Genomic DNA, 18,454 nt, shown 5'->3' on the forward strand with positions numbered 1-18,454 from the left:
AATATTATATAGTATCATGATAAAAGAGTTTCTTAACTTACCTAAGCCAGCGTGTCCAAAACAAAATAGACAACCATCCGTTCCATTGATGACCGCGTGAATTACGTCCGTAAGAGCGCTGGAACAGATCTCAGTCTGAAAAGAAACACATATATTAATACATATTTTACGATCGCAATTATTAAATATTGATTACAATATTTTTTTAATTTTCTTTGCGCGATAGACATGCTAAATTTGTTCCGATAATTATTAAATCTCGTTTTTTTTTACCTCGATACAGCTTTAGGGCAGCTGTATGGACGCTTATGGACGCGATTTTAATTGCGTCTGCCTCACAATAATACCGCGACGAGAGAGAATGGAAAGGGGCGAAACGTCAAGCCTCCGCAGGACAGCGAGAGGAAGAGCTCGTTCGGGCTCTCGTAAAGTGCTTAAGAAAGCGGGCCGGGTTTAATAAACGCGTGTAACATCTCCGGAGTGAAAAGTGAGGAGAAATAGGAGTGAAGGGAGTAAAGAGGGAAAAGGGTCGCGGGATTATATATATATATGGCGGCCCTTTGTTTGCTCCTAATGTATTCATAGACTGGAAAAGACTTTTCCTTTATGAAGGCCGCGAAACAACGCTCGAGTCCAGCTCGAGCAAAATCATTCTTTAAAAAAGACACGGTCCTTGAATCATGACGATCGTTCGCTGATTTGATATCGAAATTTCGCGTATGAATAAGGCAAGATGACAGCGCGAAGATCGAAGGATCGTTTATTCAAGGTGCATTGCGCATTTCTTGCAAAACTTGCCGAAAATCTTCAATGCTAAGTCTGATGTATAATAGAATGCATAATCTAAGTCGACTGTCCTTTTTCACTCCGCTCAACGAGCGAAAACTAAAAGGACGAAAGAGATGGAAAAATGTATGTTATGAGAGAAAAGGGGATTTCTCGCAGTTTGCGGAGAAAATCGAGAGGAAGATGAGGACGTGTCGATGCCTCGACCAAACAAGATTGAAATCTTCGTGGACGAGAATCGGATGAGCCCGAGATGGAAAAAGGGATGCGAGAATCTCGTGAAAAAAAAAGCGCGAGGGCAAGGGGTAGTGTATCGGGGGTCGCAGAAAAGGGGACGGAGAGTCGTACCGGAAAGACGATCGAAATGGAGAATCGAAGTAAGAAGAGATAGATGCCTAAAGAGAAAGAGAAAGAGGAGCCGATCACTCTTTCCACTTTCTCTCTCTCTTTTTTTTTCTTTCCCGCGGCGGCAAAAAGATAGGGAAATAAGGAGTCTAGTCCCTTTCCCAATATGGTAATACCAATCTGTCGCTGCTCGTTTCAAAGGGGCGGCACAGCGTGTAGCCGCAAACGAGTCTGCCGATACCGCCGCAGATTTACATTGACTTCTTGATTCGCGCACAGAGAAACATTTCTTTCGCCGCATCCTGATAAAAGAATTTATTATCTGAAAGGGAATTGCTCGTTAATTTATACACGAGTGATTGTACGCCAATTAAATGAAACTCCGCTAATCACATTTATCTATGAGACGTCATATTTATTTTGACTTTTGCAAAACATTGACATAATAAAAAAAGAACTAATTTTTATTATATAAAATTAATTATTTTAATTAATCGCGATATATATATATATAATCCTTTTTATTTTCTAGATTTATTAATTCTTTTTGTCTCAAGTGTTGATTTAATGTATAAAGTATTCAATTGATAAATAAAAGATATCCAAACATGAGAAGAAACGTTTTCGCTTAAACGATGAATTGATGCGAAACCAATACCGGAATTGACGACAATATGTCCGATACGACAACAACAACGACATTCATAATTATAACGGGATCATCCCGAGGGATGTAACGTAAAGCAAATACATTTTGTAGATATACCTGCACCCTTCGTCGCACAGAAATCTCGCCCTTGAACTCCCCGAACTGTCGGCATGACGGTTAATGAAATACGTGACCGGAGCCACCATCATAATCTCAAACACTTGATTCCGCGCCCGTGCGACCGGAGAAATTGCGGAAAGGGTTCTTCCACGCTTCTGATGCGCGGCGAGCGAGAGCCCATCGATGTCGAGCCTTTGAAAATTTTCACCGGCGAGACCACCCTTTCTGTGATGTCCGCCCCCCCGGGCCAGACACCCGCACGTAATGCTGTTTAACTCTCTCGCTCGGATTTCCGCCGGTTAAAAATGAGTAACAATAGCAATTCACTTCCGCTTTGATGTTCTTTTGATAATCGAAATTCGCAGAATTAATATGCGGAGAGTAACCGTAAATAGAACTGGATGAAAATTATTTAATTTCTTGGCTGGACCTTTGTGTAGGTTGTCGTGGAATATATATTTTTTTTCAATTTATTTCTTTTCTGTGCGTTATTTATGAAGAGTAAAATGAAAGTTGAGATAACGTCATTCGATAAAAAAAATTTATCTCGTCGATAGTACTATTTATAATAGATTATGTTTTAATTTATAGGTAATTAATAGCTCCCGCGAAAAATAATTTTTCCTCCGTTGCTCATCAAGAGCTTTTTATAATTCCGGCAGTCCTTGCCAATTGAGAGGAATCGGTGGACGCGGACGTGACGTCTCAATCGCGCTCATCTCGAGATGTTTATTTCGAGCGGGGTGATGTAAATTAAAAGACACGCACCGCGGTGTGACTTACAAGCGGCATCGTATCGCCACGCTCGCAGTCGTTTAAATTCGGTTTGCGCGGCGCGTTTCGGTAACGCAATATTGGTGCACCGGACCGGAATACCAATCGTACGGAGGGTTGAATGTGCCCTCGCAAAAGCACCTTCCGCTTGCGAAGAAGAGTCCACGACGGCGTGGGTCGCTCTCCCCGCTTTCGATTTCGCCATCTACGCCTCTCGTTTTCCCTTACCGTCATTCCGATGCCTCTTCATCCTTCTCCAGACGCGAAATGTAAAACTCATGTCGAAAGTTCGGAAAGAAGCTACGAGAAACGTTTCACCCTCGTGACGTTGGAGTGGGACCGAACGAGGAGGGGTTCTCTTAATGGCTGGAAATAATCGAATGATCTCCCCTTCGTTCGCGTCGCCGACGAATCTCTTAATTCGCAAGTTTTCCAGATGTCTCGACGGCAATGTCTCGGAGCGAATCAAGGTGACATCGCCTTGGACATTCGTCGACTTACAAGCATCGACACTTTCACGGTTCCGTCTTCCAATGTCTTTGCGAAACAAACACTTTTATCAATGATAAAAGGATATACAATACCAAGATCTTTCACTTGAAATTATTTCTCGACGTTTATACAGTAGTTAATTCTACAGAAATCATTTTTAGCAAAAGTTAAAATTACTTTTCTCTAAAAGACATCTACATTTTTTTAAGTAATTTTAATAATTTTAATTTTTTAAATATTTTTAGTTAATGTATTCTCTCTTTTTACATCGAGATAAAATAGAAGTTACAACAGAACAATTCAATTTGAGAAAAAAATAAAGAGAAAGAGAAAAAATAAATCAGGTTGACAAGAAACGTTGCCTCCTTCATCCGAATATTTTTTCAAGACAATTGCCATTTATACATTCGTAAAAGCGTAAACTAAAGCCTATTGCAAGCAAATTTACATAAGAGCATAGCTTATAAAGCGTCTCCGACCAATGAGGCTCCCGGTATAAGCTTCGCAGTACAATACAGCGGCTTACGTCGGGCGTTTCATTGGTCGACGCGTTTATGCACTATGATGATGTTCTTATGCAAATTTCCATGCGATGCTGCTGATGTATCAATATTAATATAACTATAGAAACAAGGCGCGGCGAAAGACAACGAAACCTCGTTAAGACATACAATGCCGAGAAAGCACAATAACATCTTAGGATCAATATTTACTTACGCAGGTAAAATGCGTGAATTATATTAAACTTGAATTTTTTTTATGTTGCTTACAAGCCTCCGCGTTCTTTCCCCTCTCGCATATGTGATTTTATTTAATTACTACTTTAATATTCAGTGCGAAATGTTTTTTTACTACTCGTTCGATGAAAATTAAATATATACGCTATTAAGCAAGGGCGCTTTTTTCGAGTAGCAGGTAATTATATCATCGCTTGTTTGTGCGAACCGTTCAATTCACGTAATAACAAACGCGAGTCACGTAATCTTCTCCTTCGGTGCGATCATGAACGTTAAAATGGGAAAAACGTGCTGAACAGAAATTTTGCTATCAATGGGGGAAAAAAAAGACGCGATCAGCATTTTTATCACGGCACTGCTAGATCATCCATTGTCAGCGTCATCGGATTTTTAACAATCGCACCAATCACGTATGTCGATTTTTGACAATCACGGTGGGTTCTTTCTCGCGTGCGCAGGCTATAATCTTTTTGTAATACTTCATCAAGGATAGCAGTTTAATGAAATTAATCAAAAAATTTCTCTTTAAAATTATAGAAATAAATTTAGAGACAAATCTATGTAAAATAAAAAGAAGAAATTATTACAACACTCGTGAGTTTCGTTAGCAAGGATATGCGAAACAATAGCACATTTTTTTTATAAGCAAGACGTAGTCGGATCTGCATGCAGACGCAGGTAGCGTCAAACATCTATCGCAACGACGCTATTCGATGAAAACCGTATCAAAAACAAACAGCCCTGAAGGGATGCTTTTCGCCCTCGTATACGTGCGACGAGACACGAGCGGTTAGTAATCGTAGGCGAGGTACGGTAGAAAGGGAGACGCGCAGAATGTGCGAAACACACTCTCACGCACAGGAAATACTCTCGTCGGAATTTACGAGCCGGTAATTCCAAAAATTGCATCGCGATACACGTGCTTTTCGCTCGACATACCGTGATTCATTTTAACTCATTCGTTTATAAATTATTTCCGCCGGCAACCGAGATATAAACACTAAGTTAACTTTGCGATAACTCTACGTATTTGTTAGTCGAATAATGGTTTAATGATCAATGATACAGTGATTATTAACTGCGAACAAATAATTACGATATGAAATCAAATGAACTTTAGTTTGTAATGAAACCAAACTGCATTTGATTTGGTAAAATGAGACAACACGTAATAAAATTATTCAATTTTGCAGTGCTGCGGTAAGAGATTAAAATTTATGCTGAGTGAGTCGCACGTGCATGAAAATTTCCTCGATGTTGATGAATTTCCACAGAAGTTTGCGAAACGATGATCGATAAATTCGAAGAAGACCCGGTTGTGGCAAATAAGCGAAATCCGGTCCGCAGAACGAATAGTGATCGCATTTACATCGTGGAGTTTTCGACTCGTCGTCGACGCGTGGCGCGATAACTCCAGGGATAACAACTCGGAAAACTTTTCATCCACCTCCGACAGATCCGCAGAATGGTGGGCTGCAGTGTTGGAGAGAAACGGACCAGGAGGAGGGAGGGGAGGTGAACAGAGGGTGAGAAAGGGTGACAGAACCCTGGCTCGCGCACGAGCGCCCTTCCGCCGCGCGATGTCGTGAAATATATCGCGATTTACACGGGAGATTGGCGTCATTGGTGGCCTGGGGAGCGAACGAGTGCTGCACCCTCCTCCCCTTTTCCCTTCTCCTGGCGTTATCCCCCGATTTACCGAATTTCGCCCCCTGCCCTCATCGTCGCCCTCTAACCCCTGCGCGGGCGGGTGTGGCTTGCCGGATCAAAAAAGCATTCGCGAAATCCCAGTGCCTGCCTGAATGATGCAAAATCGAAAATGTGAGACTATGAAACTTCGCATCTCTCTCTATCCGTCAAATCTAAATTTTTTTCTTTTTTTTTTTTTTTGATCTATCCTATCTTGATTCGATTGCGCGAAAAATCGGTCCACTTATTGCATTGCTCCGAAAATTGTTATCTGACAATTTATTAAGTCTATTATTTTTGTTGTAATGTACTACTTACTGTATCTTCTTTATATATTTTAATCGTATTTGTGATTTTTAATTATCAAAATCAAAGAGATCGAAGTAAACCGATTAAAATATCAGATTGAAAAAATGCATCTCGTGCGAAAGATATATTGTGTTTCGTTGTTGCATCTCAAATCTCAATTTCACACATCGTTATAATTATATTCGGTCCACGTCATAACCAAGTTTATTCCGCAAGGACAAAAGTAAATCATAGTCTGTCATAGAGCAAATATCTGTAGATGAGATAGTGAGGTGCAACGAACTGCAATGACTACTCGCTCATCTTTGCTGCCATTCAACTGACACCTGTCAAACTTCATCAGCTTTGCTTAACACCCGGTCGCGCTGCAGCGTAAATTAATCCCGCTGTAATATGGAAATACATCATTCAAGAGGATACGACGGATATCTGGCCGGACAGAATGGGCCAAGAGGCAAGGAGCGCAGACGCAACTGAGGGTAGGATACCTTGGCCACGGGGCCGTATGATTGGTTTATAGATTACCATGCATTTGCTCGAGAACGACAGTGACGGCCTCAGGCCGATCATGTTTATTCGTCGATATCTCCGTGAGAAATGCATTTTAGCAACAACCGATCAATTTAATTATTATTATAAAGATCACATTAATAAAAATAATTTTAACAATGAGAAAGAAATTTTAATTGATGTATTTACGCAGGACGTTTTCAGTTGCGAGTAGAATGAGTGTTTTTGTAATTTATTTACAAAGCAGAAAATAAATTCGCGTTAGATTAATTTATTTCTCCGATTCTAAGAAGTTGCAAAAATTTAAGAGAGAGAGAGAAAGATTCGACACGCAATCGTCAATTTTCGCGGGGCAATCGAGATTCCCACGGGAGTCAGGAAGCAAGATATCGCGGGCTCATAGGTCGGCTCGTTCAATCAGCATACCCCGACAAATGAGCAATAGATCGGTGACGTGCACACACATCGACTGTGTGTGCTGCGTACACACACGGACTCGCATATGCACATACGCGTGCGTAATCCACAGCGTGACTATTAGTCGTAAGTCAATAATAAAGCCCTTGTCCTGCCGCGGCCTATAATGGCCGCGGTGAATTATTCTGGTCGGGATGCATTGTCCTGGTCTGGGTCTCCGGCCGGCTTGGAATTGTCAGTAAAGCACGCACACGGCTGCATATGTGCGCGCCGAATGCGTGGCTGTTTGCGCGTATGACGCGCATAATTGAGATGGATGTCGATTGATTCGCGACCGGGTTTCGTTTGCGCGGGGGGCCTGCTTATTGGCAGCTCATTGTTAACACTCGAGTGGTAGGCTCAATTTCTCCATTTTAATATATATGTCCTTGCTTATCTTAGTAAAAGTCTGTCCTTTCTTAAGTATCCTATTGCATACACAAATTCAAGTTGCTAATGTTTAAATTTTTTCTTGATATTTTAAAAAAATGCTTAGAATATAATAAAGCCTTTAACATTTGTTAATCGTATATTCTTTTAATAATCATTTAATTTTACATTATTAATAAATAGGTATTTACTTCAATTAAATTAAATATTAAGAAGTTTGATTGAAGTAGCAAGTACAGTGTATCATATTGAAATTTATAAAAATGAAAATAAATTTGAACACTACAAATCTTAAATGTTAGCTGAAATTGCTTTATTAGATTACCGAAAAAAGCGTGTCCAAACATGTACATTTAAAAAAAATTTGTTTTGCAAACTTGCTTTGAAAAATATAATATCCCTTACGCCGTGGAAACGCGAAGGCTGTTTTTCGAGTTTCCTGTTTCGCCGTATATTTTCGATAAATTGTACGTTACACTATACCCGCTAGCCGCGTGATCGAATACGCGAAAAGAAAGTTTCGCACAAATTGCGCACTCGAGAACGGTCCTCAAAAGGATTGAGTCGCTTCTTCCTTCTGTATCTTCCTATTATTTCTTGCTCGAAGAGATAAACTTGATTATCTGATATACGTTTGTCGACATCAGTTTCTCACTCGCGTATTTCCTATACTTTCCTTCCGTTGAAAGTAGTAGACCCGTAACGACTTTTTTAAATCAATTTAAATCAATCTGACTTTATCAAAGTTTTACTGCACTTTATCAAATAATCCACCAATAAAATTTACGCCATCATTACGGACTCTGTTTGACTGGTTGAAATGTTAACAATAGAAATTGCGCTTGTCGCTTCTTTGCTCTTTGCAAACAGAAGTGCAACTGCAATTTCGATTATCGCGATTGTATTTTCTTTAGCCGGCAGATATCCTTGTTAACTTGGAGCTCAAATATATATATGTACATCACATGTCTACAGGGTGTATTTATGCAGATACCGGTCGATGTAAATATAGCGTATCAAGCGGATTATGTCACCGCTAAAATTATCGTCATCAATGAGTGGACACTGTCAATAAATATTTATCTGCTATCAGAATTATTTCATTTGTCAGTAGAAAAATAGCGTCTAAAATCCCTTTTATATTTTTAAACTTTTTTTTTTATTATGTTACAAGAAGCTAAAATTATAATTCTCTGTCGTATTGAAATAATTGGGCAAGAAAATTAATATACATTGCAGATTTCATTTCGATTCTCTTTTATTGTAATAGTTATCGTTGCGGTTACGTCCACTTGGCGTCAATAAGAAAAATTCATTGTTACGATCGCAATCGTCCATTGGTAAAGTCTGATATGGATAACGGGATTTACGAAGGGCGGAGATCGGCGCCATCGATTCTCGCGATTCTACAAAAACGTCAAAGAGATTGCTTGGTTTGATGATGAACGATTGTAGGTTGCCCGTTAGAATGGCGGCCGGCCCCAGTAGTCTTTCAAATATTCAAGCGAGAGTGTGTTTGACGGCCAATCGGAAAGGACGAAAAGTCGTGCTGGACGCCGGGACTCGCTCTTTCGAATTCGGCTCTTTCATCCCATGGAGCTCACCCCCAGAAGCCCAGCTGGTCCACAGTCGGTTCGATGGATCGCGAAGGGAGAGAAAAGAAAAAAGAGTCAGGGCAGAGGGGAGGAGAAATGGCCTATTGTGTCCTTCAATGACAATCGCCGTGGCCGACGAACATTTGATCGAATCAATCGATTGGTTTCTATGGTCCTTCTAAACATTGCCGGCGAAAGAGAAAGAGAGAGGGAGAAAGGAATAGACGAAAAAGAGAAGAAGGAAAAGTGTATTAGGTGGGATAGTCTCTCTGGATTAAGGTATATGGCTAGAGGAATGAAGAGATAGAGAGAACTAGATATATATATATATATATGCGCTGTCAGAGCGAAGAGGGATTCTGGAATATCCAGTAGCTCCGGGCTCATTTGAATCAGACGCTCAATAATGTCCCTCAGGAACATCGAAATATCTCAATATGTAACATCATGCTGCGGCGTGGCTTACGATCTCTAGTGATATTTGCTCCACCGGTGTCATCCATCAAGGTTGCATAATACAATTCATCGGGATCGTTGACATTCAGAGAAAGCCTCGATAATAATTTTCAGCACCACTGATAACGATTAGCGAGTTAATCCAGGGATGATCAGTTAAAAATTTATTTATGCAGTGAAATTGTTTTAGTATTGTGTTATTAATTTATTCATATAAAAATATATATTTACTCTCACGTGTATATAAACATATTTTAAATCACATCAACTCTTACTTAGAAAAGTATTTTATGAAATTACAAAAATCTTGTTGATGAAAAAAGAGGAATGTATTTTATATAAGATTGTCGAATTTTGCGAGATAAAAAAGAATGTAGAAAAATATTCCGCCTACATGGTAACGCGATAAACTGTCCCGAGGATGCTGTCGGCAGGGCTTGCTTTGCTTGGTAGCAAAGCTTGGGAAAGTCACAGGTAAAGAGCAACATTCGCCCGGAGGGATGGATTTTCCTGTTGGAGGTGGAGTTTAGAGGTCGGGAAATTAGTTTAGTTATGCGCCCGGCAGGGACGCCTCTTACGTTTCCACTACGGACGTAAGATCTCGTCGGAGCACGTACTAGGTACTCTCCTCTTCTTTCTCTCTCAGTTCTTTTTCTCCATTTTGATCCTCTATGTTTCTTTTATTCTTCGTAAACTTTTTCGAGTCTTTTCTTTGGCCCAAGCTCTTCTTTTCATGAATCTCGAAGAATGGAACCGGCTAGTGGCCCTTCAGGAATCAATCGATGAGAAGGGGTGGAAAGATTTTCCGGGGTGAGAACATCGAATGAGCAAAGAAGAGCGCCTTCAAGTACGAAGTAGCAACCACCCTTCATTGAGGGCTGTTTCTACTCCAGAAACAGCTGGCCGAAGACGTCATTGGCTCGAGATCTCTGTCTCTTCCTCTTTCTCTCTCTCTCTCTCTTTTATGCACGCGTTTTTCCCAACTATCGAGCGACCTTAAATACGCTCGTTATAAGTGCCGTTTTGTTCGCTACGCCGCGCTCGAGTGCCATTTGAAATTTAAAACATTAAGTCAATCTGAATAGCAGAAATTAAGTCCCGTTTGCTGTCGACTTAATCCAAATGCAATATTTAAGATATCTTTCGCGAGAGATAAATTTCCATGCGTTCTGGATGAAGCACATGGAATGAAAAACTTGAAAATTATACTAGCTAACATTGCAACTTGATAAATATTTTATAAAGTAATGTTGCATCTAAGTCATATTTTTGCAAATCTTTTTTATTCGTCTTGCAATTTTCAGAAGATCTTCTGTTAAAACAAATTATTTTTGATATATCTAATATTATTTTGAATCTTTGATATTATATTTATTAAATAATCATATTTAATATATATAAATACACACATATACATATATTTCTCTGTATTTATAATTATATACCTGGGAGTCTTCCTCGGTAAAGATAGCGTCGAACGCGAACATCTTCGGCGCCGCTACAGTAGGCCGTCGATCTTCTGCCGATGAAGATTGCCCGGATGCTGGATCCACTAAGGTAACTTGTTTCTTCCGCTTATCCGCATTGAAGAAGCTGCCTCCATCTCCAGACGATACCCTCAGCATAACTTTTACCTAGATAATATATAAAGATTTCAAAATTAAATTTCTTTTCTATCAAAATCAGCATGTATGATAAAATTCTCAATCGAATTAAATGTTGAATCCAAAATACAATAAGTCAACGAAATTGTTCAAAATTCAACAATGCGTTATATAAAAATTGCATTTTCTAAAATTAAATATATATAATAAAGAAAAAAAAGATTTTTTCTTTTCTTTCTGTTTTTTTTTTTTTTTTTTTTCATTTTCTTCGTCAATATTTTAAAATGTGTTTTAGTAAAATTAATAATCGCATTGTTCACTTAGTGACGGTAATCGTAGATAAAACTTTTCAATCGTGATTGCATTAATGTAGGGCATTAATGTAGATGACAATAAATGCATTAATTATTGGGAAATTGAATTAGTTTTGGAATTTGTCAATTGAAATGACAGGAGATTACATTTGGTGACGAAAGATAAAGCTTTCTCATCATTTAAGTACCCAGTAAATTCGCTTCAATAGGTTAATACTGTATAATGAATTAGCTCTCGAATAATGCTCTCATCAAAATTATCTGATAGACAGTTTCTGCCAAGTAAACGTCAAGTCTAAAATTACTGTGATCCACGGTTATTGAACGAGTCGAAGAACTGGCAGAATACGTATCGGGTAAAATTACTAGACAAGAAAATTGTATTTAATAAAACAATCATCGTTATATATCAATCTGCATACACACATAATAATGCCTTTATCAATTATATTATTTTATGTAAATATTATGATTAACATAACATGGCATAATTAGTATAGAAATATAATAACGAGATAATAACTCATTATCCAGGTCATGTAAGAGTTGTGTAATGCATTATTACATTTCAAATTTAATTGAACCATTTATACTGAGGATTTTTTCAGTTATAATTATTTTAATACACAAATATATAATTTTTTTAATGAAAAGAGTTAATTTCTTTCAGTTCTACAAAATTGAAAAGATAATTTATAATCGTAAAAAATGAACAAAGGGCAAAGGGTCATTTGGCAGCTTTAAAATGTTGAACGCGTGACATTTAATTACGATATTCGAGCCACGATGGATGCCGGGTAACATGATAGCGGAGAAATGCATGTATCCAAATACGCGAGAAGATATTTGCTAGCCTCTCGTGAAATCGAATATCGCTCGCAAACATCGAACGGACAGTTGAGCATTCAAGGGGGCAAACAATTTGCTTTATTAAAAATCATACATCGGATGGATCTGCGACCTTACTTATCTGTGGCTTTCAACATTTTGCAATTTTTTGTTAATTCAGCATTTTGCAAATTATCACAACAGCGGTTCACGTTTTCTCGCTCGCATTCATGATTTATTCTCTTGAATTATTTTATTCTAAATTTTGTTGCTTAATTTTATATTATTCTCAGTATTCTGATTAATTATTTTACAATGCAGATAAGACTGATTATGTTATGTGTAATACGATATTACATTATCTCCGCGAAAAATTAATTTTCAAGAAATAACATTTTGCATGAATGCAGTTGAGCATAACATCGATTGGAAACGTGGAGAGAGAAAACTGTGTATAGAATAATATTAAGTTCTTTCAGAAAAAAAATTCTTCAATTATTCTTATCTACGATTTGCGCCATATTTTATGTTCGCGCGTGATTTAAACGAACTCGAACCGACCGACGATAAGACGCGCCGCACGCGTTCTTCCGCGCGAAGTCACGGCGATGCATTATTAAAGCCACATCCGGCCCCGGTGCACCCAGATCGATGTCGTCGGTACAATTCACGGTTTGTTCGCGCAACATCGCGCGCCGGTCCGTTCGTCTGTCTGTCTGTCTGTTCAGGAAATTGGGTTTGGAGATTTCGTTCAGATTGCGGTGCACGTCCTATCTTTTGCATGCGGGAACGCTCCTGCCGCTGCGACGACACACAGGTACAAAAAAAAAAAAAAAAACAGACGCGTCTTTTTTGTTTCTGTCCACCCGACCACCCCCAACACTCTCCCCGTCAGTCTTCTCCCCTCCCCCGGCGTCCTCTTGTCGTTTCTTGCCCCGCCGTGTAATAGTTTCGCGAGAAGACCGGTACTGATCGAGCGACCGGAAATAAAACGGCTCCCTCGACATCGCTGGAGAAACTCCCGTATACATCGATCGCACGAATGTACTTCACCCTTTCACGAAGGGTGCTCTGCTCTCGAAGGTGAGTCCGATGCCCTCTCCTGTCCCTTCCGTTTCCCGAAGCTCGGCTATCTGCGAGGTAACCCTACGTGCTTGCCTGCAGCCACGCGGTATTTCGTTACGAAGCTGATTTCAAGGGTGGATATCAGTTCCGCTGGAACGGACCAGGACGAAGGAGGATCGGGTCCTCGAGGCTATCGAAGGACACTTCGCGCCACCAAAGCCGCTTCGGTTCTCAACGACGTTACGGCCATTACGCACAGCAATTTGCGGCATGAAATTCTGAGTTTACAAGAAACTTGCATTAAATTTCAAACGTGTAGCTCTAAAAATAAATAGATGTAAAACATCTGCGAAAAATTTCTGTGAGATAAAATCAATCTTTTATTGAAAATTTGATTATTCACAGAAATAAGATAACAGAATAATTTTCTATAAATAAATAAGAAATCTTAATTCGTGCTTTGATATTTTAAAATAAATCTAATTTTTTCCTGCAATTTACATCATGTCTAAAAATATCAACGGTTTATAGACTTCTACGTACTGTAATAAAGTGCCCAAAAACTACGTTGGAGAACAGAGGCCGCCTATAAGCCTGTTTCGTAATCATCAAAGTTCGGACAAGTACGTACAGTCCTCGAAACGGAAAAGGGGGATAGGGAGGTTTACCGCCACTCTACTCGAATTTATACATCCTCTCCATGGACTATGAATCCAGGTTTACGCGCCGGTACGTTGGAATTAATTAGTTCGTGGTCCAGCCTGAAACATGTAACTGATTCGGATGGAAACTCGGCGATAAACTGTGATCAACGCGCTAGTGATCATAGAGATCTCTTCAAGATTTATTAAGGACTTAATCCGACGACTAATTTACTAAAGTTACTCGTCACACAAATGCACGAATTAGATTTTGGTTTTATTTTAGAATTTCTATGAATATATACATATATATTCCAAAGTTTTTCATTTATGCGCACGTATTTATACTTAAAATTAATTATACTTTTTACTATAAAATTAAATTTTAGAATTAAAATTAGTTTGTATTATATTAATTTCTAAATTTCTTAAATAGTTCTATGTATACTGGAGAGGAACTTAAACGTTTCGGCTAGTCTTTCAGGTTTTATAGGAAATTTATTTAGCAGGAGCGTCTCATTTATAACAAATAATATTATGAATCATTAAATAATATTTTTCATATATAACGGACCAAATAGGTATCGGAAATGACAATTTTAACGGAAGTAAGACATTAATTTTTTAACACTCGAAGCCCGAGACTTTTGTATGTGTCGTACACACGTTAAATTACAACATATGAGTGTTTTATGGCAGCACTCGTCCACGGAAGTATTATCCGCCAATTTACGATCATGGCGCGACGTGTTCGGCGTTTATAAATGAGCGATATGTCGCGCAAAGTTTCATATAAATTCTCGTCGAGCTCTCGATCGGGGGTCATCGTCTGCACGATAGAATCAAGCGATGATCGATCGACAATGTAACGCGATAAACGCAGTGTAACACGAAGCAAGACGTCGTTGCAAATTATTTTGTGAACTGTGAGAGTGACGTTTAAAAATGCGAGAAAATATGGAAATTAAACGCGCTTACAAAGTGAAAAGTTGACAATGAAATTCAGTGAAGGACGGGAGGCAAAAAAAGGAAAAAGGTGAATTTATGAATAATACGAAGCGTTACAGCAAAATATGTGTATAATAATATATGTTGTCGAATATATTTCAAATATGGAAAATGAGAATTAAATAACGTTAATCAAATTATATTTGAAATGAATATCATATCTCTTTCTCTCGGAGATTTTAAGCTCAATTGACATTTATACACAAAATACGAAGATTATTTGCATTTGTTACTAATTTGTTAGCTAATATTATTATATATAAATTTTGCAAAAGAGAATATGACACCTACATAGTGGAATCTCCAAATGCCAAGAGTTTATGATTTGATCATAAAGCGAAATTACTATCTAGCCCAGTACGAATTCATACAAGTACACACTCGAATATCAACGTTGTTGCACTGCTTTACGCCCATCAAAAGTTTCGTAATGATCCATAATAACAATTACTGAGGACACCGGAGAACCGCCGAAACAATGCCAGCATGGGTTTAGTGCAAAAGTTGAGCAACCTATAAGGATTTGATAGCAACCTAAAGCACATCCTGCGCGCATTATGCAGAGTATATATTTATTCAAGATTAAATATTTCGATAAAAGAAACATGCATTAAGAGATTGATAATATTGTAAATTTTATAAATAACTCATATATTTCATAATAATGAAAAAAAAAAATATATATATATATATATTATATAATAAAATAGGAATAAATTTTAAAATATCTATTTTTCTATTATCATTAAAAGAGAAAGAGAGAGAAAAGCATAGATATTTAAATAATTTTAAATTAGAATAAAAAAAAATTGTATAATATAATTTACGACAATTACTTTTATTTAATATAATTTAGTCTTCATTATATTTTTTCTTATATGTTAAATTTATTAAATTTTTTACATGTTAAATTTTAGCTTTAATTTACTGCTTTGAAATGAAATTAAACGAAGACTCAATTATACTTCTTTCTCTGTGATTATAAAATCATTAGCCATTGTGGAACAAAATCTCAATTGACAGATCGCAAAGCGCTTTTACGTGAATATATGCCACGAGAGATGATGGAAACTAATTGTTGCAACTGGAATATATCTCGACTCCTGTTTCCGACAAGGCGCACTGTGGTACTCCACAGCATTTTGTGGTATTCGGTTAAGAGACGAGAAGTGAAGACCCGAGGGAGTATAACTTCGACAATGAATATCATCAAAGCCTTTGCGACCTATGATTGCGCGCTCTTTAACCGAAGATTATACACCGAACGCGGTTTATTTACGTAATTGTCATCCGGAGGGAGTGATTTCCAGTATGAAACCCTTCGTCAAAACTATAGTAATCGTCTCAACGATTGTCCTGGGGCGATTTTGATATTCGGCTTCCAACGTACAGCAATCGATCTCACATATAAATTGGTCGTATCTCTTATAGATAAGAAAAGAAATATTCCACGCAAACATTGAATTAATTTATTAATTCAAATCTAGTATAGTACGGAGAAAGAGAGAGAGAGAGAGAGAGAGAGAGAGAAAATTTATTATTTATATTTAAATATATCATTAGTTTATATTGATTTTCTTTTCATGCTAAGAATATTATTCTATATTATTCATATTCATTCAGTATTAAATTAATATAGTAAAATAATAAATATAAATTAAAATAAAAATAACATTACATTCTCCGAGATGTAAACAAAAGATGTAAACAATGTTTTCATAAAGATGTAAACAATGTTTTCAGTAATCTTTCTTTTCAAGTATATTTATATTGCTATAAAATCGTACAAAATAAGATACATAAATATATATACATACATACAATCAGACATATATTTATACTCGATATATCGTTATAAAACCATCTAAACGTCCAGCCTCGGGGCAAGCTGAGGGGCTAAAGTTTCTGACTAGGCCGTTAAGGAATTTACACCGTGAAGACCTCCAGGCGATTCGAACGAAATTTACGCCACGAAATGGGTCAGGGGCATTTCATCCCTCGCGCAAGGGGTGTACTACCGACAAATCTGATTTTCGCGAGACGTGGCGAATGCAATCCCATCAGCGTCGAATTTTCCCCGACGATGAAGCATCTATAGGGTGATACGAACACAATTCTGTGAGTCGACGATTAGAAGTTAATTCGGAAAAAAAATAGTATATTTATTATGTTTTTCATTTCTTGAAGATATATAAAGAACACATGATAGAATTTATTTATTAATATTATAATGAAACATTAATCATCAATTTTTAAATACATTTAATATAATTTTTCTTTCGATATTATTTTATATCATATATTAAAAGGCGCTTATATATCTTTCTAATTTTTTTCTTTAATTTATTAGAATAATTGTTCCTCAGAATTTACTACAAGCAAAATTATCAAGTTTGTTCTTTACTTCTCTATCAGTCACATTAATATAATAAAATTTATTTTCTGAATTAATCTATGCACATTTGTACAATGTAAAAGTCTCAAGTATTTCCTGGTTTATAATCCGAGAACTCTATTTCTTCTATTATTTTTTCTGCTCTCGCAAACATGTGCCTCGTCTTATCTCAGTCGGACGGAATTTCTCGATTCAGTATGCAAGCACTAGGACGTGGCGCAAGAAGTACCTGTACACAGGGTAACGCAATACTTCCGTGGTCGTCTCGCTAACAAAGGTACGGGTGAATAGGATAAAATGCACGGTAAGGGAAGGTGGGAAGGGAAAGGAAGGTTGGTTAGGCGGACTGGCTCGTTGGTTGGCTTGTGTAAAAGGGATCCTGCGTCAGTTAGGGTTGTCAGTCAAGTAGCGATAGCGGATAGAAGCGTGCCGCACGCTACTTTAGTCCGGGCTGAGCGAGCGTCGCGCTCGCGGTATAATACGTTGGTACAACGGTGTGACGTTGTAATGGCTGTATAATAGCGGCCGTACATGTTATACGCTTAATATCGCGGCGTCAAGCGACGTGGAAAGCAACAACTTGAAATGCGGTCTGACTCGCGGCTCGTCTGGTTGATGACAATTGCGTTATCTCGCTCGTTCTTGCCGTCTTTCGCTCGACTTTTATCCGATTGTTTGGCCTTCTTCCTTAATATCGTCCGATTATTGATTCTGTCATTCGCGATGCGCCGTCGAGAGATAACGCACTTTGCAAAATTATCGATAATCGATGGAGTTATCAAAATTTGCCTTTATGTTAGAAATTTTTAATTCGTGATCGTATTTGATATTTTTATAAATAATTTCGCGATTGCTGGCGGTAATTTTCTCAAAGTATATAAATTTCTTTTGAAAATTGCGAAGATAGCGTTCCTCCGTGCTGCAAAGTATCGCGGTTAAACTCCAAGATGTTAAGTATCTAGATTATAGCAGTCAGGCCGTAAGGAACACAGCTTGACATACCATAAAGTATGACAGTCATAAATTTCTTCGCGTTACCAACTTCTACCAGTGTCCCTTCTTTTCTCTTTTTTTTTTTTATTTTCTTTTTCTTCTTTCTTCTCAGATAAATCAGGAATATTTGATACATTTCTCATTTATATGAAAACGGATGCATGCAAATTCGCAAGTAACTATTCGCGGTAACTTTTATCATCATATGTTTTTGTATACACATTAACGATGTAAATGTATATATTATAAATTTTGCATATGGGATAAATTGTGTGATTAATGAAATGATGAAAGAGTG

At 37.7% G+C, this 18,454-nt stretch overlaps 1 protein-coding gene across 7 annotated transcripts in view; it reads right to left on the reverse strand.

Moving 5' to 3' along the window:
* Window positions 1-18,454, reverse strand: part of LOC126856885 (uncharacterized) — a 312,768-nt gene that overhangs the window by 24,184 nt on the left and 270,130 nt on the right. For all 7 annotated transcript variants that reach the window (XR_007688422.1, XM_050605856.1, XM_050605855.1 and 4 more), the window contains 2 exons: window positions 10,754-10,942; window positions 42-135 (listed from right to left, as the gene is read on the reverse strand). Coding sequence is in view for 6 of the 7 variants with exons in the window: in XM_050605856.1 (XP_050461813.1) it covers window positions 42-135; window positions 10,754-10,942 (283 nt within the window). In the remaining variant the exon portion in view is untranslated. The remainder of the gene's footprint in view (window positions 1-41; window positions 136-10,753; window positions 10,943-18,454) is intronic.

The sequence above is a fragment of the Cataglyphis hispanica genome, chromosome 20, assembly GCF_021464435.1.
Source record: "Cataglyphis hispanica isolate Lineage 1 chromosome 20, ULB_Chis1_1.0, whole genome shotgun sequence".
Classification (NCBI taxonomy): domain Eukaryota; kingdom Metazoa; phylum Arthropoda; class Insecta; order Hymenoptera; family Formicidae; genus Cataglyphis; species Cataglyphis hispanica.